Source organism: Lynx rufus, unplaced genomic scaffold (assembly GCF_022079265.1).
Source record: "Lynx rufus isolate CCGP_SWC_20201006 ecotype Redwood Valley unplaced genomic scaffold, mLynRuf1.p SCAF_13, whole genome shotgun sequence".
Lineage (NCBI taxonomy): Eukaryota > Metazoa > Chordata > Mammalia > Carnivora > Felidae > Lynx > Lynx rufus.
Window position 1 is genome coordinate 31598645 of NW_025814827.1, and position 26217 is coordinate 31624861.

Here is a 26217-nt window from a genome sequence, read left to right on the forward strand (position 1 = left end):
CTATTTAAGGCCCATGAACATGGAACATGATGAGCCGGATGGAAATTAGGGCAGTCAGTGGGACCAAGATCATGTCACGACTCTGCTTAAAGGTCTTTAAGCTCAGGAGTGAGCTGATTAAGCTTTTGAAAGGACAACAGTGGACACTGTGTGGCAAACTGACAGTAGGGAGGCAAAAGCAGCAGTGGGAAGACTAGCCTGAGGGTCACTGCAGTAGCCCAGACAAGAAATAATTATGAGTTAGACTAGTGTGGTGGTAACAGAGATGGAAAGAATTGATGTCTTCAAGATATGCATTGGAGGGAGATCAAACAAGGGATTACTTGCTAAAGAATTAATACAGCATATTACAAGGAAAGGGAAAAATTAAGGATACATTCTAGAAAAACTAGGTAAATGGTGGAGCCATTTATTGAAATTGGAAAGAAATGAGGGAGGAACAGGTTTGGGGTAGAAACTAAAGTTCCTATTAGACACGTAATATTGAGGATGGCTGCTAGAGATTTAAGGAAAGATGTGAAATGGCAGTTGGATATATAGGCACCTGAAGTGCAGAGAACAAGTCAAGGGTAGGGATAACAGGTTTGGGAGCCACAGGCCTAGAGGATACATAAAATCCAGTATTAGTGTACTATTTATTAAAATATGAATATAAACACCACCTTTTAGTAAGGCTCAGGTTTTACTTGTTGTAAGAGTACTCCTGAGAGACAGCCTCCTTATGTATTTATGCAATAATACATAAAAGAGAACTGAACCAGACTCGGGACCTATGCACACATAAAATGCTGCTATACCAGCAGCACTTTCAACAATAGCCAAATTATGGAAAGAGCCTAAATGTCCATCAACTGATAAATGGATAAAGAAGGTGTGGTTTATATATACTATGGAATACTACTTGGCAACGAGAAAGAATGAAATGTGGCCATTTGCAGCAACGTGGATGGAACTGGAGGGTATTATGCTAAGTGAAATAAGTCAGTCAGAGAAAGACAGATACCATATGTTTTCACTCATATGTGGATCTTGAGAAACTTAACAGAAGACCATGGGGGAGGGAAAGGGGGAAAAAAAGTTACAGACAGGAAGGGAGGGAAACCATAAGAGACTCTTAAATACTGAGAACGAACTGAGGGTTGATGGGGGGTGGGAGAGAGGGGAAAGTGGGTGATGGGCATTGAGGAGGGCACTTGTTGGGATGAGCACTGGGGTTGTATGGAAACCAATTTGACAATAAGTTATATTAAAAAGAATAAATACTTCAACCTAAAAAAATTAAGTAAAATAAAATAAAATAAAATAAAATAAAATAAAATAAAATAAAATAAAATAAAATAAAATACTGCTATACCAAGAATGTTGTGGTCTTTGGTCAGTGTTTACTAGGCAGAAGTCTTCCCTCTTTGTCTATAATCCTGCTGATTATGCTTTATTGCCCTGTTATGAGGCTGTTAACTCATTTTTAACAATGTTTTTGGATATCTTCCCAAACATGAGATCATCATTTGAGATTTTAGTACCTTAGTCCCATTAGGTGAGTAAAATAAATAAATAGGTAAATACTTTTCAAACTTATATACAGAGATTTGCTACAGGTCAGTTTTTTTTATTTGTGTGTTTGCTTTAAAGGAATTTTAATCCAAATGTAAACCTAACCTATCAGTGTTTTCCCAAACAAGTATGCTGCTAAGACATCACTAAAAAGCCTAGGCCTAGTTCTTACCCAGTGCAGCTTCCACGGGATAATTAACCCATTTTGTGTGTGTCTATTTTTCCTTTCTTCCCTCTAAAACATTTTCCTTCTTCATTATCATAATCAATTTTGGTTTACTTATATTTATTCTACTATAAGTCCCATATTTCATTTTTTATCAATGGAAAAACACAGTAAAACAAACTACAAAAACAAAAATCTATTTCACTTTTTATAAACCCTGACTGCAAAATGTATTTTAGATGTTTATTAGAGAGTAGTGGAACAGCGAGCTTAAGAAGCACTCAAAAACAAATAAAACAACAAATATTAAAGATTACCCTGCCAATAAATTAGAAAATATGATCTATAGTGTTTGAGACTGGATTTAATTCAAAACTGTTACGCAATTAGTCCAAAAAGCCAAGATGCTTTAAAATTCCATTTCTAACTTTTTACCTGCAGAATTCCAACTATAAATGTTAGGCTGCCTTGTAGGAAATGTCCATCAACAAAGATCCCAAAGGAAAAGCAGCAACCCAACTTGCCTTCAACGATTTCACCAATAAACCATGGTCCTGAAAGAGGCAATGGACAGGAAAGCAGAAGATTAAATAACTGTGATCATGATTATATACATCACAAGGTGCATTTATGGGAATAATAAGTGTGAGAGTAGTCATCTATAAGCATTGTACTAGTGGGACGCCTGGGTGGCTCAATAAATTAAACATCCGACTTTGGCTCAGGTCATGATCTCACAGTTTGTGAGTTTGAGCCCCGTGTTGGCCTCTGTGCTGACAGCTCAGAGACTGGAGCCTGCTTTGGATTCTGTGTCTCCTCTCTCTGCCCCTCCCCGACTTGTGCTCTGTTTCTCATAAATAAATAAATGTAAAAAAGAAATTTAGAAGCATTGTACTGGCATAGCTTTTTTTCTTTGCTAATCTCTATGTTGTACCCTATGTCCTAGCTAGCCAACCATTTGCTCCTTTGCTCCGTAATTGTCTAATTATAAAATTGTCTGAGTACATGCTGTACCTGAATAGATTCCAGAAACAGATTGGAGTACATTCAGAAACTTTAGAAGATTCTGTTGCAATAGTAACCTAATATAATGCATTACTATTTCCTTTAAGAAGCAAAGATGTATGGAAACTGATTTTCTAGGTAACTACTATTTACTCTTTTAAGCAATAAACTTCAACCACTTTGATCTTTCTAAAATGCACTTCTTCTCTTTTTTATTAATATTAATGAAAGTATTTTGACCTTTACTTGCTGACCCAAGCCATTACTTTGTACATCAACTACACATTCAAGGTTAACATGTACAAAATTTAACTTGCTTTTCATTTAGAATGTCATAATGACTTTTCTCTCTGCCCTATTATTTACTTCCCCTTCTCAGTGTGTAGGTTTCTGGAACTACTATATTGTCAAGAATGATTAATGGACAGTCAAGACTTCCATTCTCAAAATGGAAATACCATCATTTGCTGGTAATATCAGGGTTCAGCTTTAAAAAGTCATATGTAATTTTCTCAGATGTATATTATTTAACCTCCAATGGATAGAGAGTCTAAAAAACTTTTCCCTGCAAGTTTCAACTTTTAAACATGGAGCAAAATTCAGCCCATTTAATGTTTTCTTTTACAGCCAGGAACCAAATCACCTGCTTTACCTTCTAGTGCAAGACAAGTGTCTAAAATAGCTTCAACCTAGCTTAGAACAAGGAAACTGACCTCCAAAGGACCATCTGCCATAGTTTGTTACACAGAATTCTAAAGTGTTATATATTTTTTAATTTAACTACTTTCTGTTCTCTGGTGGGAGTTTACTAGTGAGCAAAGAAAAGTCCTGAGGTGGAATAAAAGCACAAGAGTAAGTAACAAGTAGGCTAATCTACTCCTAATTGACTTTTAGTCACTAAGGAACATAAGTAAAAAGCTTTAAAAAGAGATTCACAGTGTTTTCTGTTTCCCTAAGTGGCTAAGTGACTAAATATTGGGTATGATAATATAACAGAAGAACTCGGATATGCCTGAACTCATTGCTCATCTCAGTTTCTTTCTTTTTTGAGCTGAGTGTTTAAGAGCCACACATTACTAAATATTCATTGAACTATATACAACACATTGTGCTTAGCACTGGGCATAGAGCACTGAACAAGACAGATTAAGACCTCAATGGATATTCTAATGAGAGAAGAGATGATTAACTCAGAAGATAATCATTATGATTATCATGATGATAATAAAGGGAATAAAAAGTGTGATGAAATAAGGATAAAACTTTAAGGTAGTCAAAGAAGGTTGCTCTCTACACACTAATTCCTTAACGGTCTTCTCAGCTTAAGTTAACTCGGTGTCAACTAAATGTTCTTTAAACATGTTAGGAAAGAACTTTATTTCCCAAGACCATGTTCCAGGAAATGATTTATACAGAAACTATGTGCTGTTCATTACGTTCTCAAGAGCCTAAATGAATCTATTGTCAAAATTCTCCATATATGGCAGAATTCTCCACAATCTCAAGTTTCCTAATTGACTTACCCAGTGCTGTATATAGGGTTAGCAACAACACAGAATAGTAGAAGATGTTTAGTTTGCTCAAGACGTGGAGGGAAAATGAAGCCAAATTTATAAATCCTGGAGACCCTAAACAGAATAAATTTGAAAAACCCAGTAAGCACACATACAGTTCATTTTCTAGAAGACTTCCATGGACTATTATACATTCAGCAAATCTTTTGTTATATGGTAACTATACAGATGATGCCACTTTAAATTCAGAAGTTGGCGGGAATTCTGATAAGCCAGTTCACTTAGAATTGTAGAACGTAGGAAGTTCAAAGCAATGGTATAGCTGTGAGACACACATGTGCACACACGCACACATATGCATGTGCACATACTTTTTTCCATGATTAAACATGTAGGTTTGAAATACAGTGCTATGCTCAAAGTATGACAAGTCTCTGTTTTCTGTGGGATTTAGTATCCAAATGTACACACTTCCAAATGATATATGAAAAGATGTCAAAACTATATCAAAGAAATATCAAAATTTCTCCAGTCTAATATTAAGTATGAATATCTAATACTCCTCTCCCATATGTGACACAGCTCTTAACTCACAGCTATCCTCTTACTCCATTTGAAAGAGATCTCTAAAGCTCTTCAAATTAACTTCTCTTAAAATACAGTGCCAAAAGTGCCAAGTGTTTGGGCTTCACACAGAGAAGGTCCATTCTGTGGCCACAGACTAAAGGACCACAGATCCTCAAGGGAGGAGAAAGCGTATATACATTTGCAGTGGTTACTGCAAGGTGACTGACCAACTACAGCATTAATTTTCAGGAAGGACGATAGGGATTCAAAGAAACAAGAGTTCATTAGGATCTGGAATGGAGAAAATTGTATGAAAAAGAGGGTTTGAGGTGAGCCCTAAAGGAAGCTAAGATTTAGATAAATTTAGAAAAATGAATTAGAGATAATAGCCTAGGCAAAAGCCCAGAAGCAGAAATGAATATGGTGTGTGTAGAGAACAGTGAAAAATTATCCAGGCTAAAATACAGGTAACTGGTTGAAGATATGGCTAATTAGATAGGACCTGACTGTGGAGGATCTTCAATATTTGGCAGAGATGTGTCCTCATTTTGAGCTATATTGTGATATCTTCCCCCTCACCCCGATTCTGGTTGAACTTCATATTATTGCAATATAGCACCAAAAACCTGAATTTTTTAAAAAAGATCAAGTAGTGTGGAAAACGTGTAAGTTTGAAGACTGCACCTCACAGAGCTCAGGCAAAGACAATTTATGTTGGTATTTATATTGGTGGTGGTGAGCACATTATATGACACTTTAAAATGAAGTCTCCTGGGGCGCCTGGGTGGCTCCGTCGGTTAAGCGTCCCACTTCAGCTCAGGTCATGATCTCACGGTCCGTGGGTTTGAGCCCCGCGTCGGGCTCTGTGCTGACAGCTCAGAGCCTGGAGCCTGCTAAGGATTCTGTGTCTCCCTCTCTTTCTGACCCTCCCCCATTCATGCTCTGTCTCTGTCTCAAAAATAAATAAACATTAAAAAAATTTTTTTTGAAATAAAAAAAATAAAAAAATAAAAAAATAAAATGAAGTCTCCTAAGAATAAAAGGAACCATGACTACCTTTATGCTCTGGATATCCTTGACACCTAAAAGTAATGAGAATGGTGAGCTGGACCAACACAATCATCACAAAAAGGACCCGGGCCTGCAGAGAAATCAACGTTAATGTGAAACAGATACAGAGGTGCAACTTCATTTAAGGTTTTTAAAATGGCCTCATTAACAAAAGTGGAAATGACATCACTACCAGAAATAACTATATAAGAAAAATATACGACCAAAGAGAATCAAAACAACTGATCCATCAAAAAAGAAAAGTATAGATTGCCTCAGCATTACTCTTTCAGAATTTGGATAGTTAGACCCATATTGAAACATGGTAGTTTTATAGTTATGTGAAGTGATCAAATTAAAACAGTCCACCTTCACTGTACCAGAAGTACAATATGTTTTATAAGAATAAAGAAAAACAGTGCACAGTGCACTGCAGGCTGAGTAATCTGAGACTGCAGTTTCTTTAGCTTTCTCCAACAAGACAGCATTCACTTGGAGATTAACTCACAGTGAAGAGACATAATCTAGGTTCTTGTTTCTCAAAGTATGGTGGACCCCAGATCATCACTGGGATCCCCCTGTGCCTGTTGGAAATGCAGAATCTCAGGCACTATCTCAGCCCTACTAAATCAGAACCTGTCTCTTACTCATGTTCCCTGGTGATTCAGAAGTACATCAAAGTTTTCAAAGCTGGATCTAGGTGACTATTAAAGATCCCCAAAGAAAAATAAATGACACACAAAAAACTTGTAAAAATGAGATACAAATGCTAATTAGTCATATTTCTAAAAAGCTTAATCACACAAGTAATAAAAGTAAATTAAAATAATAATAAATTTACATTGTAAGTCTGTGAAGATATATAGTAAAGCTATATATGTCTGGAAGGTGAAATTAAAAGAGGCTTGAATTTTCTTCTCAACACTGTAGAGTGTGTCTTTTGTCGTGTTTTTTGTCAGTACCTGGGACAGGTGAGATCTGAGGGAAAAAGAGGATACATTGCCAAGCTTCTCTGGAAGATAATTTAACAGTGCATATGAAAAACATTTTTTTTTTAATTTTTTAAGACTATTTTAAAAATACCCTTTTATTCATCCAAGAAATATTTATCTGGGGGCCTACTCTGTGTTAGGCATCAGACAGACAAAGACCCCTGCCCTCATGGAGATTATATTTTAATGAGGGAAGATAGATGAAAAATGATGAATTTAATAAATAATTTGTGTAATTATATAAGAAAGTATAAAGAGTAATGTGTCCACTCTTTTATCCAACAATTCACTTCTAGGAATTTATCCCAAAAAACTAATATAGTTTTTAGTTGCAAGAAGCATTTATATAGTAGAGGGAAATATTGGAACCAAATGTCCACCAAGAGGTAAATGGCTAAGTAAAGGTATATTTATGACAAAAAACATCATGTTATAAAATGTAAGTTGATGTCAGAAAATAGTCATAACAAATTCCTTAGGGGAAAAAAAATTAGCAAAAGAGAATAGAAATTACCTTTTTATATTAAAGACTCATATACAAAATTTATATGAGAAAAAAATAGAGTATCATAATGACAAATACAATGGCTATAATAGGTAGTATGATGAGTAATGTGGGCTGATTTTACTTTATTTCTAAATATTCCAAGTTTTCTATAGTAAGCATATATTATTTATGTAGAAATAAATATTATTTTTAAAAGATCCTTAATCCAATTTTATGCAGTTCCTGTAGTTCCCTTAGTTATCCTGGTTTTATGGTAGTGGTTAGAACCAGGTTCCCAAACAGGTATTAGCTGTCAATGCCTCTGCTTCTTTTAATTCAAATCAACTTTAAAGAATTTTATTCTTCTAGACAAACAACTTAGTTTTATTGATCCATCTTTCTCATTACATGATTATATGATGACTTTGGACCTACCACTAGATTGGACCGAATCTAATCTCAAGTTGAATTTACTTACCACGATGCCATGGTCAGTAAGGAGAATAAATGATGCCAGGGGATCAAATCTGAGATGAATATCCTCTTGAAGAGAAAATATGTGGTGAACACTCTTACTTCTTCCAGCAGAATCCTAGTTATAAGGACAGCAGAGAAGTGACACTTAGGCACATTTAAATATGTATAATGTTCCAAGATTAAGTTTCCAGTAACTTTTGTCAGTTATCTCTAACAAAGCTACATTTTTTCATTTATTTTTGCTTCTTCCTATAAGCACTTTAAATAGAACTTATTTTAATGCCTGTAATTCTAGATTTAAATTGGGAATATCAGCATGTACTCACAATGTATTTTCTCTTAAAGAAAAATATGTATTTTCCCTCTGCTCACTGAAAAGGCCTAAAAATAGTAACAACCCCAAAGTAATGATCTAGCTGAGTTAGTGCCCAGATTGTAGTCTCAAAAATAAAATTTCTCACTACAAGGAAATAGTTGATTCCAGTTCTTTTTCTTTTATTTTTTAAGTTTATTTATTTATTGTGTGTGTGTGTATGTGACATTGGGAGTGCTGGAGAGTGGCAGAGAGAGAGAGGGAGAGAGAATCCCAAGTAGGCTCCTCCCTGTCAGCATAGAGCCAGATGCAGGGCTCGAATTGCCAAACAGTGAGATCATGACCTGAGCCAAAACCAGGAGTGGAATGCTTCACTGAATGAGCCAACCAGGCACCCCTGATTCCAGTCCTCAAACAAGAAATACACAGGAAGAGTTTAGAATGTCTTCATGGCAGACAGTAAGAAAACTAACAAAGACTACTAGGATTTTATCAAAGGACTTAGTGGTCAACCTGGAGAGGCTCCCACTAACCAAAGGTGGAATAATTTGAGCATTAACAAGAATAAATGCAATGGATTCAAACATACCAGATATATATAAATATATACATATATATTTTAAACCTTGAATTCATAATGATGCTGAATGTAAAAGATACTTTTGGTTGCCTTTGGAAGATACTAGAAAAGCAACTCATTACCTTTAAAACTGGTTTAGAAAAGGGAGGGTGGGGGGAAGAATTTAGAATGTAACCCACCTTTCCCGTATGGACTTCTAGATCTTTTCTTTAGGGAACCATTCAAATTAATACTAATTTTACAAGAAGTGGCAATTTGAATACCACCATTTTATAACTCTAATGAAATAATGGATCTACATTTCATCTAGACCAAGGCCATCAACAGCTGCTAGAAATCCTTCAGTGAAAAGCTGATTAGGTACTTCATAATGAGTGGAGGGAGAAGCCAGCAGTGTGCTCAAGCTGGCTTGACAGGCTCACAAAAGCCAACTGTTAAATTTTCAGGAAATTTGCAGGCCAGATGACATGTTAGTAGTTTAAAACCAGCTATGGTAAAAATATTTATACTATGGAAATTGGAATAAATCAGAGAAATATTACAAATCAGGGTTCCTCCTTCATACCTGCCCCAGGCTGGTTGTTAGTTATTTATCAACATACCAGTTGCTGGATAAAGTTAACAACACCTGAATAAAATGGCCAATCTTAACAATACTAAAAGAGAGAAACCAGGTCTCATAGGCTTCTGATAAAAGCATAAAACATCAGGGGTGCCTAGGTGGCTCTGTTGGTTAAGCATCCAACTTCCACTCAGTTCATGATCTCCCGGCCTGCAAGTTTGAGTCCTGTGTTGGGTTCTGTGCTGACGGCTCAGAGCCTAGAGCCTGCTCTGGATTTTGTGTCTCCCTCTCTCTGCCCCACCCCCATTTGCGCGCGTGCACGTTCTCTCTCTCAAAAACAAATAAATGTTAAAAAAAACTTTTTAAAAAAAGAATAAAACACCAAATGAAGTATTCCTGCCATAAAACAGACTCAAATGTGATCAACCCCTAAATCTAACTACCAGTTATAGAAACTAGAGGGGATGGAGGAACATGCTGAATGATACATGAATGTAAACAGCCAAAATCTAGAATAGAGGCAACTCTACAGGATAGAAGATCCAGTTTCCAAAGCAAAGAAATTGTAAGGAAAAATAAAAAATAACAAGGAGATAAGAGAGGGGAACCTGTAGATGAAAAAAGAACTGAAGAGACAAATCAGCTAAATTCAGGATTTGAGCCTTGTCTAAATTCTGATTTGAACCAACCAAATACAATATATATATTCACATATATATGATTAATTGGGAAAACTGAACACAGGCTGGATAGTTTGATATTAAGGAATTACTATAGATTTTTCAGGTGTGTTATGGTATTATGGTTACATTAAAAAATAATTCTTATCTTTTAGGGACACATGCTCTCATGTTACAGATAGAATACTATCATGGTGTAGGGAGGAGTAAAGTAGGTGGGGTATAGATGAAATAAGATGGGTCATGAGTTGATAACTGTTGAAGTCAGCTAATGGATACATGGGAATTCATTATAGTATTATTTCTTGCATATATTTAAAAATTTTCCCATCATAAAAAAGTTTTAAAATAGCAAAAAGAACTTGCACTCATGTTTATCAAACTTTTATTGCTCAAAATGTTCTTATTTTAAGTTATAAGTTGTTTTAAAGCCCAAGTTTTCTTTAATTTAGAGATTTCTGGAGTCTATTCTTTCAGTTGGCAAAGTAGGCACAATAATCTAAACTTCTGATTCTCAAACTTTAGTGCACATTGGAATCACCTGGATGGACTGTTGAAACAGATTGTTGGGTCCCATGTCCAGAATTTGATTCAGAGGTTTGGTATGGGACATGAGAGTTTTTTCTTTTCTTTTTTTTTTTTTTTTTAATTTTTCACATTTACTTTTTTTTGAGAGAGAGACAGACAGAGTGCAAGCAGGGGAGGGGCAGAGAGAGAGGGAGACACAGAATCTGAAGCAGGCTCCAAGCTCTGAGTTGTCAGCACAGAGCATGACACAGGCTGAACCCACAAACCGTGAGATCATGACCTGAGCTGAAGTCAGACGCTTAACCAACTGAGCCACCCAGGCGCCCAGGGAGTTTACATTTCTAACAAGTTCCTAGGTGGTGCTGATGCTACTAATTCAGGAACCACACTAAGAAGTGATCTAAAGGTCTAATCGCTACTAGGCTAATCTTTTAACTAATCTATAACAGATCAGTGGTTTCCTGGAAATGAGGGTAGAAGGAAGACAGCTGCAAAAGAACACAAGAAAACTTCTGAGGGTGATATATTGTATTGATTGTAGTAATGGTCAAGGAAGTCACCAAATTATACTCTTTAAATATATAGAGTTTTTTTGTATATGAATTATACCTCAATAACATAAGAAATGTTAAAGATATAAAATGTATATTTAATTTCATATTTTTACTAAGGATTTAACTAAGCAGCCAGAAATGTTTCAGGGAACATGAGCTATGTTTTTTTTCCTCAAAAAACTATAGAAGCTGGGGTTCTGAGGCAATCCAAGGATTAGGGGATTCTTCACTCCTACATTGAGGTCTTCTATGGCCACTCCTACTTCTCTTGCCTAATTGTAAAGACAGGGAATAATTTATTCTAGGTACACTTGAACCTTCAGGTTTTCTTTAAATGATCCAACTTCTAGTAGGAAGGACATTAAGAGTTCATCCCAGGAGCACCTAGATGGCTCAGTCAGTTAAGCATCTGGCTCTTGATTTCAGCTCAGGTCATGATATCACAATTCGTGAGATGGAGCCCTGTGCCCAGCTACATGCTGACAGTGCTGAACCTGCTTGGGGTATTCTCTCTCTGCCCTTCCCCTGCTTGCTCTCTCTCTCTCTCTCTCAAAATAAATTTTTCAAAAACTTAAAAAAAAAAAAAAAAGAGTTCATCCCAGCCATCAGTCCCTTCCACATTCTCCCTATGAGTTTCTTCTTCCTCCTAAGCACAACACTTCAAAGATGGGTGGCATTGCAAAGTGCCTTTTCTTGTTTTACTCCTCTATGAATTGGGGATAAAACTACCCACCATATAGGATTGCTATATGGATTAAGTAAAAAACTCCAAGTGTCCAGCATCTCCTTAAAAGAGCTCAGTAAATAGCTCCTCCCTATTCAAAATCCTTTTCTGCTACACACACAAAAGATAATGAAAAGGGGAGCCTGGGTAGCTCAGTCAGTTAAGCATCTGATTTCGGCTCAGATCAATGATCTCACAGTTTGTGAATTTGAGACTTGCATCGGGCTCTGTGCTGACAGCTCAGAGCCTAGAGCCTGCTTCAGATTCTGTGTCTCCCTCTCTCTGTGCCGCTCCACTCTCAAAAATAAGTAAACGTTAAAATTTTTTTTAAAAAAGATAATGAAAATAATTACATGTGTTTCCTGAAGGATTACATGGTAATCTTCAAACTAAGACTTAACATTAGAGATGAAATAGTTAAAAACTGTCATCAAATCATGAAATTGTAGGATTTTTTTTTCAGACACTAATTCCTAAGCACAGTCTATCCCCTCAAGAATTTCACAGTGTTGATGAAAGTGATCTTTTTTTGGTAATTGTGACCACTTCTTACTCTGGCAGGTGCTGGTGAATTAAATGCCCCCTAGCTGAATTGGAATAGACATAGGCAGACTGTTACTACATATACTATCAGTGTATACTCCCCAAATAAACAAAAAAATTCTCTGATGCCTTGAAAATCCTCTATCCTAGAGCTTTCACAACAGTGACAAATTTTCCTGTACTTGGAGACAGCAAGCAAATGCATGGATACATAAATCCGTGTTTTCTGACTTACTCTATTATCTTTGGGTATGTTGGGGAATTTGCTCCCATTACCAAAAGACTCTGGCCAAAGTTGAAAAGAATGGTTTCCTGTGGTTCAGAAATGGGGAGACTATGGCCAGGAGTTGCACATTGATGAGTCCGTTTTTTTGTCTAACAGAATTATTCCTGAATGCCCATTTTCAGAATACACTAAATCTAGTGTATTCAAATTTTTTTTTTTTAATTTTTTTTTTCAATGTTTATTTATTTTTGGGACAGAGAGAGACAGAGCATGAACGGGGGAGGGGCAGAGAGAGAGGGAGACACAGAATCGGAAACAGGCTCCAGGCTCCGAGCCATCAGCCCAGAGCCTGACGCAGGGCTCGAACTCACGGACCGCGAGATCGTGACCTGGCTGAAGTCGGACGCTTAACCGACTGCGCCACCCAGGCGCCCCTCAAATTTTTAATTAACTTAGTTTCATCTCTATCAATTGACTGGGGGAAAAAAAAACCCACATCAGAGTTTAGTGTGTTGCAGCCAAATCATTTATATAGTAAGTTGAAAATTACTAACTTACCTGGACAATTACTTCTATGTTATGTGTCCCATTACTGTAGTTTCTTGGGTTCCACTTCAGTATGAAAATAGGACCAGACAAATGAATAGCTTGCCCTAAATGAATTCCATCAATCTTAACTGTGACAGAAGTAATGGAGGATAAGGAAAAGGCCAAGACTCTAAAATGAGAAAATACATAAGCATGTGGTTTTAGAGACTTATCACTATACTTAGAAAGGAGAATAACCCTATTATAACCTGAAAGTATATAAATGTAGGCAGAACCATCACACTGTATAACCATTCGTATGACTGCTAGTCCCAAGATCTAGTGGCTTTCTGAATCATGGCTCCTGGAGTTGTATAACTAAGCAAACCTGAGTTGGTGAGAAGCTAGAAACTATTCTTGTATTTTTTAGAAAGGAAAATCAATTTTCTTTTGACAAATAAATCTGCAGTAGATCCCAAGTTCTTTCTGAATAAACTGCTTGAAGTCCTGGTTTTTCATATAGGAAAAGAATATTGGTTAGACATCTCAATTTGTTAATCTAATGTTAATCCTACATCCACTCATTTGATTCCCAGTGTTATCTGCCCAAAGGAAACAATGTCATAAACAGAGCTAAGGCTACTAGGCCCTTTCAGAGAATATGATGTCTAAATCAGATGTCCAACTCCTATCCAAAAAACCTGACTGAGAGATATAGATTTCACTTCACTACTGACCAAAAATCAATCTATCAATCAGCTTGATACCATTTTTTCCAGATTAATTAGTACATCTTTTAAAAGTACAATATCTAAAAATGATAAGAGTGCTGTGAAACTGGAACTCATATTGCCTGGTAACATTATAAATTAGTATCTGTTTTAAAAAGTAATTGGGTACCTTATGCACTGCTGGTGGGAATGTAAAATGGTACAGCCGCTATGGAAAACTGTATGGTGGTTCCTCAAAAAATTAAACATATAATTACCATGAGATCCAGCAATTCCATGTCTAGATATATTCCCAAAAGAAATGAAAGCAGGGATTTGACAGAGTATAGCCCTGTTCATAGTAGCATTATTCACAACAGCCAAAAGATGAAAGCATAAGTGTCTATCAACAGATGAATAAACAAAATGTGATATACACACACAATGGAATATTAGCCTTAAAAAGCAAAAAAAATTCTGACACACTCTACAAGAGGGAGGAACCCTTAGGGCATTATGTTAAAGAAGCCAGTCACAAAAGGACAAATACTGTATGAGTCCCCTTAAATGAGGTTCCTAGAGTTGTCAAATTCATACAGACAGACAGTAGAACGGTGACTTCCATGAGCTGGGGAAAGGGGGAAATCGGGAGTTATTGCTAGATGGGTACAGAGTTTCAGTTTGGAAGATAAAAGTTCTGATGATGAATGGTGGTGATAGTTGTACAATATCAATGTACTTAATGCCATTGAACTGTATACCTAAAAACCAGTAAAATGGTAAATTTTATGTTACATATATTTTGCTGCATTTTTTTAAAAAGAATAATGATTTTAGTTGCCACAAAAAAAAAAAGTAATCGAATAGTGTTTATCAATAGTCTTAAGGGAATTCATATTTTCACCTAGAATTCCACTTCTAGAACTTTAGCTAAAGAAATTATTCAAATGAGTGTTGCCTGGGTGCCTCAGTTAAGTGTCTGAATCTTGGTTTCAGTTCAGGTCATGATCTCATGGTTCATGAGTTCAAGCCCTGTGTTGACAGCATGGAGCCTGTTTGGGATTCTCTCTCTCCGTCTCTCTCTCTGCCCCTCCCCTGCTTCCACGCCTTCTTGCGCGCGCTCTCTCTCTCTCTCTCTCAAAAATAAACAAATAGGGGCGCCTGGGTGGCTCAGTCGGTTGAGCGACCGACTTCGGCTCAGGTCATGATCTCACGGTTTGTGAGTTCGAGCCCTGCGTCGGGCTCTGTGCTGCCAGCTCAGAGCCTGGAGCCTGCTTCTGATTCCGTGTCTCCCTCTCTCTCTGACCCTCCCCCACTCATGCTCTGTCTCTCCCTGCCTCAGAAGTAAATAAACATTAAAAAAAATAATAAAAATTAAAAAAAATAAACAAATAAACATTAAAAAAAAGAAATTATTCAAATGAAGAAAAGAACCTACACACATCAGATGCTCATTCCCAAATTAGAAAAAAACATAAAGGTTCATCAATAAGAGAGGAAAATGGTTAGATAAATTGTGGTACATTCTCTCTCTTGAAAGAAAAAAAGTAGGAATTAGAACAGACTGTGCCCTACTATTACAATGATGGAAAAACATGCCTCGAAGAACATGCCTGAGAAGAACTCAGAAATGTTAATAACAGCTCTATTTGGAGGGAAGGGGAGGGAAATATGATTACAGCAATGTAAAATGCGAAAATGAAATACACAAAAATTATAGTGGTAGGATTGTGGGTTTCTGGATTTTTTAAAAACTTTCAGCAGCTTAGGGGCATCTGGGTGGCTAGGTTGGTTACGGGTCCAACTCTTGATTTTGGCTCAGGTCATGATCTCATGGTTCATGGGTTCAAGCCCCACATCGGGCTCTGCCCTGAGAGCATGGAGCCTGCCTGGGGTTCTGTCTCCCTCTCTCTTTCTGCCCCTTTCCCACTTGCTTTCTATCTCGCAAAATAAATAAAAGTAAACTTAAAAATTTTTTTTCACCAGCTTCAAAAATTATATATATTTTAACTGAATGGGAAGTAAACAGTAAACATTTTCTTTATAAAATGTTTACACTGTTGAGAAAAATAAAATGGAGCATCTCAGAGCTTTTACATAGGATTATAGTTGCACTCACTTATTCTCCATTAATATCAAACTGAAAGTAAATTCTGAAAAATTGCTACATACCTGATATGTGTTGAATGAAGGAGTCTTTCTAGTGGTTCATGTGTAGCACAACTATATAGGAGTGACTTAGGATTAGTGATAAGAACCACAGGCCAGTCGCCAAAGATCAAATCTGCAAAGCTAAAGAGGTCATGATCAAAGGCAAAGATCCGGTACCTAGAGACCAGAAGACAAAAAGTAATTTAGTCACTTCATATTATAAGAGGGCATGAAGGTTATACACAAAACAAATGTAAAAATATAAAACTATACTTTGAGATCATGAATTTGAATGCAAAGTAAATTAACACTGTGTTTCTGTCCTTCTTCCCTTGCCCTGACCACTTTATACTTCATATTAGTCACAAATGGGATCTGATTGAAGAATTGAATTTAACTGTGCCTTAGAACAATGCCTTGTACATAACATGCACTCTTTCATTTTTAAGTAAATGCTTGTTAAATTAATTCATTTGATTTCTATACTTTAAGACTGTTTTGAACCTAAGACATCATCATAAGCTAATACTTGATATTCTTCATCTCTTCAAAAATGCTAATACTAACACAAACACAACTAGAAACGCTTCAATCTTCTTTTAAACCTTTATTTCTATAATTTCAAGGAAATTTAACCGAAGTTGTTTTGGTTTTCTGAATGCATGGTGAAAGGTATAAATATTCATTAAAGAATAGCCAAAATTTTATATTTTGTACTTTTAAAACTGAGAAGAGAAATGATTAACTATGGCAGAAACAATAGTGCTCACCAAATACTCCACGTGCTCCCCTGCATTTCCCAGTCTCCCTGGTATTAGCTTGGGACCATGTGACTAGTTCTGGTCAATGGGCTGTGAACAGAAGTGACATGTATCACACTTCTGGTCCAAAGTACTTTAAGAGTGGGTCTGAATTCTCCATGCTCTCTTCCCTGCACTGGAACTGAGATATTGAGATAGTGGCATTATAAGACAGATGAAGTCTGAATCCTTGAGTCACCCCACAGAAGAGAAATGCCTTGACTCATACCAGATTTACATAAATGAAAAAATAACATCTGTTGTTATGTAAAGCCACTGATATTGTCTAGATTTATTTGTATCCATAACAAAGCCTAGCCTAATATTACTAGCATACTTTTAAAAACTCTTCTATTGTACTAATACACTTAAATGTTTATAAGGCAGGTATAGGTTAGGTCCTTTAGTAAAACTCCAGATAAAACCCCAGGGTTGGAACACAGGAGAGCAGGTGGGAAGAGAAAGAGAGGAAATGGTTTCATAATATCACTTAACTTGTAACTGTAGTATTTATAAGAAATAAATAAGCTGATCAAGGGTGAGGAAAGCTATCTGGTAAGAGGCAATCCCAGCCCAGCCTACAACCTCACAGTCATGAATAGACAGGCCTTAACTCACAGTAATTACAGTTGCCAAATAATTACAGGCTTCAAGCATAGCTCTTAGACAGTTTCTAGTGGAGCCAAGTGAAATGAATAAGTACCTTCCAAGATGTAAAGCTATCTTTTCATTAATGGAAGTAGTTAAAAATAGAAAGATAACATATTCAGCTCAACAAATATTTATTTAGTGCCTAATATCTTCAGAGAACTGAGTTTGAATAAATTAAACAGCAATTGATAATAGTTAAACAATGAGATGATATTCGTCTATATTTAAACTATTGTACTTAGTTATTCTCAAAATATATAGTCAGTTCTTTTCTATATACACTTAACTATACTATATGCTTTTGATAAACAAGTTATGTTTTCTCAAAGAAAGACTTTTATCTTTATAAAACCAACTATCATGTATCTGAAGAACTTATATCACTAACATCTTATAGTAATAACTAGAAAAGCTAGATATAAAATTCAGAAGGAAAAGTGTTACATTTTCAGTTCTAGTGTTTCTCAAAGTGTGGTCCAAAGAGCTCCTGGTGGGCTTTAAAAAAATTCAGTTTCTTGCAGTTCTAGACCAACACAAATTCTCTACAGATAGGGCCTCAAAATTTTAATTTTTAATAAGCTTCTCCATAATCCTTGAGCACACAAGAGCTTGAGAACTATTTCCTAATGGATGCATCTTAAAAACCCAATGTAACATAGTGATGGCAAGCATAACTGTTGCAACAAGGTTTTTGCATATCAACATACATAACATATATATTACTTTAAAAATTTAGAGCTATCAGGGTGTCAGGGTAGCTCAGTGGGTTGGGCATCCGGCTCTTGGTTTTGGCTCGGGGCATGGTCTCAAGGTTCGTGGGTTGCTGAGAGCACAAAGCCTGCTTGGGATTCTGACTCTCTCTCTCTCTCTCTCTCTCTCTCTCTCTCCCCCTCCCCCATGCATGTGCACTCTCTCCCTCTCCAAATAAATAAATAAGCATTAAAAAAAACAAAACAAAAACAAAACTTAGAACTATCACAAGTTTTTCCTTAACTGGGATCACCCATGATAGCAATAAGAAACCTGTCATTGCTTTATCAAGACTTACATGTGTAAGGTTTATTTTGTGGGGTAGTTCCCTTACCTTCTGTTATCCTTCCAGTCTCCCACCTCAAGTTCCAAAGTGCCCTGGAGGTGACGAGTGTGCAAAACAGGCATCAGTCCGCCTAGTGTATGGAGGTGCCCACACAAATACGCTGTAGCTGAACTAACCAATGAAAAATAAATGGAATAAATGAGCAGATAACTTGTGATGCCCAACTCATAAAAAGACCTCTTCAGGAAAGCAAGATGGGTTGAGTAATGTAAAAAAATTACAAATAATTAATTTTGATTTTGGAAGCCTGCCTCACCTCATTATTGACCGAATTCCTGGTGATGGAGAAAGGATAGTGGATGTTGTATAGTGTCCGAACCAAATACTGTGGTTGCTCCGACTACTTTCCTTAACGAGTAATAGAAGTTCCTCCATCCGTTTCTGAAATGGGAGAAAAACAGAAGGATCTTTAATTAGGGCTCAGGCTGAAATGTATAGATTAAGCATCTCCCTTGGAGTTTTATAAGTATATTATGTCTAGGGCTTAAACCCTACTAATTAATGACCTGTATGGTCCTGTTTTAAACTGTTTTCACATACATTATAATTCATTTGGTCCTAAAAATACATCTATGCTAGGGTGCCTGGGTGGCCCAGTCAGTTAAGGGTTCAACTCTTGATTTCAGCTCAGGTCATGATCTCACGGTTTGTGAGTTTGAGCCCTGCATGGGCCCCATGCTGACAGCATGAGGCCTGCTTGGGATTCTCTCTCTCCATCTCTCTCTGCCCCTTCCCTGCTCTCATGCACACATGAGTGCACTCTCTCTCTCAAAATAAATAAACATTAAAAAAAAATAACTCTATGCTAAGTAGGGCAGGTGTTATCCCCATTTGATGGATAAGGAAATTGAGAAGAATAATCTTTAAATTACGTAAGTTTCTTTCTTTTTTATGATAAATTTCTTTATAGAAATAAAAAAGAACCTCTAATCTGTCAGCCCTGTATACTACATTGCAATTAATAAGAAGGATCTTGAGGGGGCACCTGGGTGGCTTAGTCGGTTGAATGTCTGACTCTTGATTTCGGTTCAGGTCATAACCTCACAGTTTGTGGGAAAAAGCCCTGTGTTGGGCTCCATGCTGACAATGAAGAGCATGATTGGGATTCTCTCACTCTCTCTGCTCCTCCCCAGCTTGAGTGCTTGTACTCTCTCTCTCTCTCTCTCTCTCTCTCAAAAATAAAATCAATAAACTTAAAAAAAAAAAAAAGAGGATCTTGAAACTAAACTTCTAAAATAAGATGTACATATGTCCACAAAAAGCCTTATACCTAAATGTTCAAAAACGGTTCTACTCAGGATAGCCAAAATCTAGAAACCATCAGTATATCCAAACAACACAGTGCTATGCAGCAACAGGAAAAGAACTATTCGAACACACAATAGTATGGATGAGTCTCAAAAACATTATACTGAGCAAAAGAAGCTAGACACAAGAGTAATACTGTATGATTTCATTTACATAAAATTCTAGGGGCGCCTGGGTGGCTTAGTTGGTTAAGCATCTGACTTCCGCTCAGGTCATGATCTCATGGTTTGTGGGTTCAGCCTGCATCATTCTCTGTGCTGACAGCTCAGAGCCTGGAGCCTGCTTCAAATTGTGTGTCTCCCTCTCTTTCTGCCCCTCCCCTGCTTGCACTCTGTCTCTCTCTCTCTCTCTCTCTCTCTCTCAAAAATAAACATTATAAGAAAATTTTTAAGAAGATTAAAAAATAAATTCTAGAACAAACAAAACTAATTTATACTGACAGAAAACCAATCAGTGGTTCCCTAGGATTGGGGTGAAGACTGACTATACAACTTCCTGGGATGATAGAAATGTTCTATCTTGATTGTGGTGACAGTTATACAAGTATATACACTTGTCAAAATTCTTCAAACTCTTTAAATGAGTGCATTTTATTATATGTAAATCATCCCTCATCAAGTTTATATCAAATATAACGTGTACATGTATAAATATAAGTGAATGATCTGTAAAGTGCTTATAGCAATGAATTCCTGGGCTGTACCTTCAGGGTTTCTAATTAATAAGTCTGCATTTTATAAGACTCCACCTGATTTTCATGCAGACCTGATGTTTGAATATCTTAAAAAACATTAAGGAGTAGGCTTTGATAATTGCAAGATAACAAAACATACCTTCATTAAATAAAATGCCTACTAGAAAACAATGCATTGCACAATATTCTGTTCACTTGATTTCAAGCTCTTCTGAATCCTCGTATCACTCTGAATCTCCTTCAGCACTTAGCAAATTCTGCCCTTATTGTAGTTATTTCTGTACTAGTCTTATGCCCCTCTGCTAGATTAAATATTCTGAGATGAAGGACTTGACCTTATCACTTTTGTATTCTTACATATGAGCACATTTGTCTTGCATGTGGGCATGTGCTCATTAATGAGTAGACATTTGTTGTACTAAGAAATAATGAGAGGGGCGCCTGGGTGGCTCAGTCGGTTCAGTGGCCGACTTCGGCTCAGGTCATGATCTCGCGGTCCGTGAGTTCGAGCCCCGCATCGGGCTCTGTGCTGACAGCTCAGAGCCTAGAGCCTGTTTCGGATTCTGTGTCTCCCTCTCTCTGACCCTCCCCTGTTCATGCTCTGTCTCTCCCTGTCTCAAAAATAAATAAAATGTTAAAAAAAAAAAAAAAAAGAAATGAGAGTTTCTCACATGTGATCTTCCAGACACTTTTAATCTAGCAACAGTTTTCATCTAACTTACAAAAAAAAAAAAAATACTTTAAAAGAAACTTATTTACTTCAACGGTTGCCCTTCTCCTATTAAAAAAAAAATACGGACCATTAGTTAGAAATGGCAACTATGGGGATTTAGGAATATACCATATAGTATAAAAGCTGTATGCCCTACACCTTGCAAAGTGCATGTTGCTCTTAGTACATATTTAATAAATGTCTACTGAATTATATAAAATGTGAGGTACTTCTTTGCCAGATTTTGGGATAGGGATAGCAATGAACAGGATAGCGATGACAGTGCTAAAGTAGCCAGTGATTTCTTCTAGCCATACTTGTAATCACAGTAAATGTTTCTTTCAAGAATTTCTTGATTAGAATTTGTTTACCTAGGGTAGTTTTTTTTTTTTTTAATTTTTTTTTTCAACGTTTATTTATTTTTTTTGGGACAGAGAGAGACAGAGCATGAACGGGGGAGGGGCAGAGAGAGAGGGAGACACAGAATCGGAAACAGGCTCCAGGCTCTGAGCCATCAGCCCAGAGCCTGACGCGGGGCTCGAACTCACGGACCGCGAGATCGTGACCTGGCTGAAGTCGGACGCTTAACCGACTGCGCCACCCAGGCGCCCCTACCTAGGATAGTTTTAAGAGAGCCACATGTATCCAAGAAAAAAAATAGGTTAGCTACAAAGGGAAGTGAGATTTTTACTGTACCTCATCTAAAATTCCAAAGAAATTATAGGGTCTCTTGGGCCCTGGATTTTGGGTGGCATCCAAAGAGATGAAAGAATAGTTGCCAAAGGGAGTACTGTGGACATAATGGAAAGAGCCATCCCTACGTACGGCAGAATATTTCCTAAAAAATACAAGACAGGAAAGTTTTAATGCAATCACAAAAAGACAGAATGAGTTTAAATTCCTTCCCTTGTATCACACAATATTTTGCCTCCCTTTGAAAAGAAAATTTCCTGATCAACAGAGAAATACACTAAACTAGATCTGCAATAAACTGATTAAAAGAAATTTTAAAGTTTTTCCCATTGTCTACAAAGATTCAAGCAATCTAATTAATCAATAACCAAACAAAAGGTCATCAAGCAAAGCAGAGAAGTAGGTAGCTATTTTAGGCAGTTAGAAAGAGATCAATTAGAATCCAGCAAAATGGTATTTACCAATCATTGAAAAATTTACTAAGAAGCTACTAAGTACCTGAGAGAATTCTTGGTGTAATGAGATACAAAAGGTGTTTACATCTTGAAACAGGACTACAGAAGCTTAACTCACAATAAAGCCTTGCAAAGATGAAGTCATCAAGCCAGGAGAAAAATGTTAGTTAGGTCTGGGTCAGTAAATCTTTTTCAGTTCCTAAAAATGTATTGGTAACATACACAGGGCACACATTCAGTAATGAAAGTCCTCACTACCTAAGTATCAACAGTGTTCAGGTGTCCATAAGGTTGGAAAGTAAAGAGCAGGGGGAAAGTACAGAAAACAGAAACTCATTAAGATTTGTTGAATAAACATGAAGGAAGGTATAGATTGCATTGGGGACATATTTATATTACTCAAATGTCAAAATATTATAAGAAAATAGTTAAGTGTCTTATATGACACTTTACCTAAAAGCACAAATAGAAAATACAAATAGGCTTCTGAAACAATGTGTTATCAGAAAGCTATATTTAAGCCACAACAGTCATCAAATATATCATAAAATAAATATATTGTCATACATATTACAATTAATAGTCAATTAGTTCTATTGCCTCTCTTCTTGGTATTTTTAAATTTTCTATATCGGGGGTTTTTTCCTCACTAAAATTTTTATTTGTATTTTTGCTGCTTAATTTGTTTTCAGAGTTATTCTTTAGGTTCTTATCATCTCACATATGTTGTTTCATTTCCTACATTTCTAACGTATTACAATCCAACTATCTAAAAATAAACCCCACTATTTGAAAGCAGAGGTTAAAATATATGATACCTATTAACATTTTCTAAATGCTGGATTCTGGCATTCTCTGGGACATTTTTAAAATCAAGATTTAGCTTTAAGAGTTTTTTTTTTCTTCAGGTTGATGTATCTGTAGTGTCTATTTCTCTGGCAAAATGCCATTTATTAAAAATTCAGATAAAGTTTGGGGTGCCTGGGTGATTAAGTCAGTTAAGTGTCCGACTTCAGGTCAGGTCATGATCTCATAGTTCGTGGGTGTGAGCCCCACATCAGGCTCTGTGCTGACAGCTCAGAGCCTGGAGGCTGCTTCAGATTCTGTGTCTCCCTCTCTCTTTGCCCCTCCCCTGCTCATGTTCTGTCTCTGTCTCTCAAAGATAAATAAATGTTAAAAAAACATTCAGATAAAGTTTAGGTGTTTAGAAACAAAAACATAAAGGTAAGAAACTTTCAAGTGACTAAAATCCTCACTCTCCCGGTAACAGACCCTAAGTCCTGTTAATTCTTCTTTGAAAATGTTTCTTAGTTCATCTCCATAGTCACCATCAAAGATACAAACAGATAACAGAAAATTTTCATCTCTGACCTTTTCCTTCCTCACATTAACAAAAAAGGACAGGGGCGCCTGGGTGGCGCAGTCGGTTAAGCGTCCGACTTCAGCCAGGTCACGATCTCGCGGTCCGTGAGCTCGAGCCTCGTGTCGGGCTCTGGGCTGATGGCTCAGAGCCTGGAGCCTGTTTCCGATTCTGTGTCTCCCTCTCTCTCTGCCCCTCCCCCGTTCATGCTCTGTCTCTCTCTGTCCCCAAAAAAATAAACGTTGAAAAAAAAAATTAAAAAAAAAAAAACAAAAGAGGACAACTTCATTCTCCAAGTTATGGTGACTCTAATTACATGTTAGTTAACCAATGCTTTTTGACCTACCACCTTCTAGCTGATGTCATAATCATCATATCTATGTACTTTGTTAGATAGGTTTGTCTCCTATCACTTCAGACCCTTCCATATCATGACGGGACTATTATAGGACTCTCCTGTTTGCTCTATAAAATTCCAATCTCCCTCTTTTTTCCTTATTATCCCTATCTTTTTTCTTTTTTTGCTGTGTGATTGCCCTTTATAAAATATTATTTCATTATGTGACTTGCCTCCTTAGGAATCTGTACTGAATTATGAACCATTACTCAACACATCTAAATTTCTATACTTGTCACTTAAAATCTCCATAAATGGGCCCTAAGCTACCTACCCAATGTCATACCAGTCCTCAAAATGGTCCTTTATTCTGGTGATGCCAGTTTCCCTACTGTCCCTAAAAGCTCATTCTAGCTTTTAAAGCTCTGGGGTTTTACCTAAAATATACCCCCTGGGGAGCCTAAGTGGCTTAGTCGGTTAAGTAACTAACATCAGCTCAGGTCATGATCTCACAGTTTGTGAGTTCAAGCCCTGCATCAGGCTCTGCACTGCCAGGGCAGAGCTTGCTTGGGATTTTCACTCTCTCCTCTCTCTGCCCCTCTCCCAGGTGTGCTTTCTCTCTCAAAATAAATAAACTTTTTTAAAAAAAATGTAAAAAAAAAAATATATATATATTACACACACATATGTATACATACATATACATATATATCCCTTAAAATTTCTTACTTCCCCAAATGCTACCTATCTTTTAAGACTGAATGCACTTTTTACTTCTTTTATAATGTCTTCTCTAACTTGCAACTAGTAGATACATAAGTTCTGGAGATCTAATGCACAGCATAGTAATTATAACCCACAATACTGTATTATAAATTTGGAAGTTACTAAGAGACTTGGGGTGCCTGGGTGGCTCGGTCGGTTAAGTATCCAACTCTTGATTTCGGCTCAGATCATGATCTCACGGGTTCGTGGGATCAAGCCCCACGTCAGGCTCTATGCTGACAATGTAGAGCCTGCTTGGGATTCTCTCTCTCCTTCTCTCTCTGCCTCTCTGTCAAAATAAATACATAAACTTAAAAAAAAAGTCAATAAGAGACTAGATCTTAATTATTCTTATCACAAAAAAGAAATGATAATTATGTGTTGGTAATCAAATTATTAGCTAACTCTAAGGTAGTCATCATTCCACCATATATAAACGTATCACATAAACATGTTGTACATCTTAAACTTACACAGTGTTATATGTCAATTAAATCTCGATAATAAAATAAAATGAAGTCTCCTCTATGTCTGCCCTATGCTGACTTCTGCCCTTTCAGATTTCTCATAGTGATTATCACGTGTACCAAATAATCTAGCATTTCATCAGTCATCCCTTCATTGTTCTTTTCTAATTGTTTCCTAAGCAATTCTTATCTCCCTTAACTGGACTTCCTTGAAGGTAGAGGCTACATTTTTTAATATTAGTTCTTGTATCTTTCACATTACCCAACTAATGATGGGCTCTCAATAAATTCTCACTACTTGAGTGATTGACGTTGTAAGACAAAACTATCAAATACCCTGGAACTTAAAGTTAAATTACAACTAAAAGAAGCCCAACACATTGAAACTAGAGAACTGGTCTCTAACTTAAACAGCCTTTCACATTCACAGTCTTTTTCACATTCACAGCAGATAAAGAAAATTCTAATATTTCTATGGCATACTGGGACAAAAGGACAGAGCAGCCAGGGTGACCAACGATGCTCCTAGAGGCTAAGAGAATCAGTTTCTTAGTATTCTTAAAATCCACAGTACTCTAGTGACAAACTCTAACCTAAATGACTTCTGAGGTATAGCATGGTGACTAGAGTCAAAAACACTCTTGTATATTTGAAAGTTGGTGAGAGTAGATTTTTAAAGTTTTTATCACAAGAAAAAAAAGTGTTTTAACTATGCATAGTGATGGGTGTTAACTAGACTTATCGTGGTTACTATTTCACAATATACACAAACATCAAAATTTTATGTTGTACACCTGAAATGAATATAATGTTATATGTCAGTCATACCTAAGTAAAAAAAACTAAAATTAAAAAAACGACTTCTGCTATGCATCAATGGCAAAAAAAGTTTCTGTGAAATAGTGAAAGTATTAGGCAATAAAAAGCATTAAAGTATATGAAATAAAAGGAATTAAAGAAAGAAAAAG

General features: G+C 36.6%; 1 protein-coding gene across 3 annotated transcripts in view; it reads right to left on the bottom strand.

Moving 5' to 3' along the window:
• TMEM62 (transmembrane protein 62) overlaps positions 1-26217 on the bottom strand; it is a 33875-nt gene that overhangs the window by 2196 nt on the left and 5462 nt on the right. For 2 of the 3 annotated variants that reach the window (XM_047075212.1, XM_047075214.1), the window contains 9 exons: positions 21869-22010; positions 18715-18839; positions 18447-18569; positions 15933-16088; positions 13081-13240; positions 7814-7927; positions 5863-5947; positions 4249-4353; positions 2156-2274 (listed from right to left, as the gene is read on the bottom strand). In XM_047075212.1, the coding sequence (XP_046931168.1) occupies positions 2156-2274; positions 4249-4353; positions 5863-5947; positions 7814-7927; positions 13081-13240; positions 15933-16088; positions 18447-18569; positions 18715-18839; positions 21869-22010 (1129 nt within the window). The remainder of the gene's footprint in view (positions 1-2155; positions 2275-4248; positions 4354-5862; positions 5948-7813; positions 7928-13080; positions 13241-15932; positions 16089-18446; positions 18570-18714; positions 18840-21868; positions 22011-26217) is intronic. The other variant, XM_047075213.1, reaches the window with a different exon arrangement.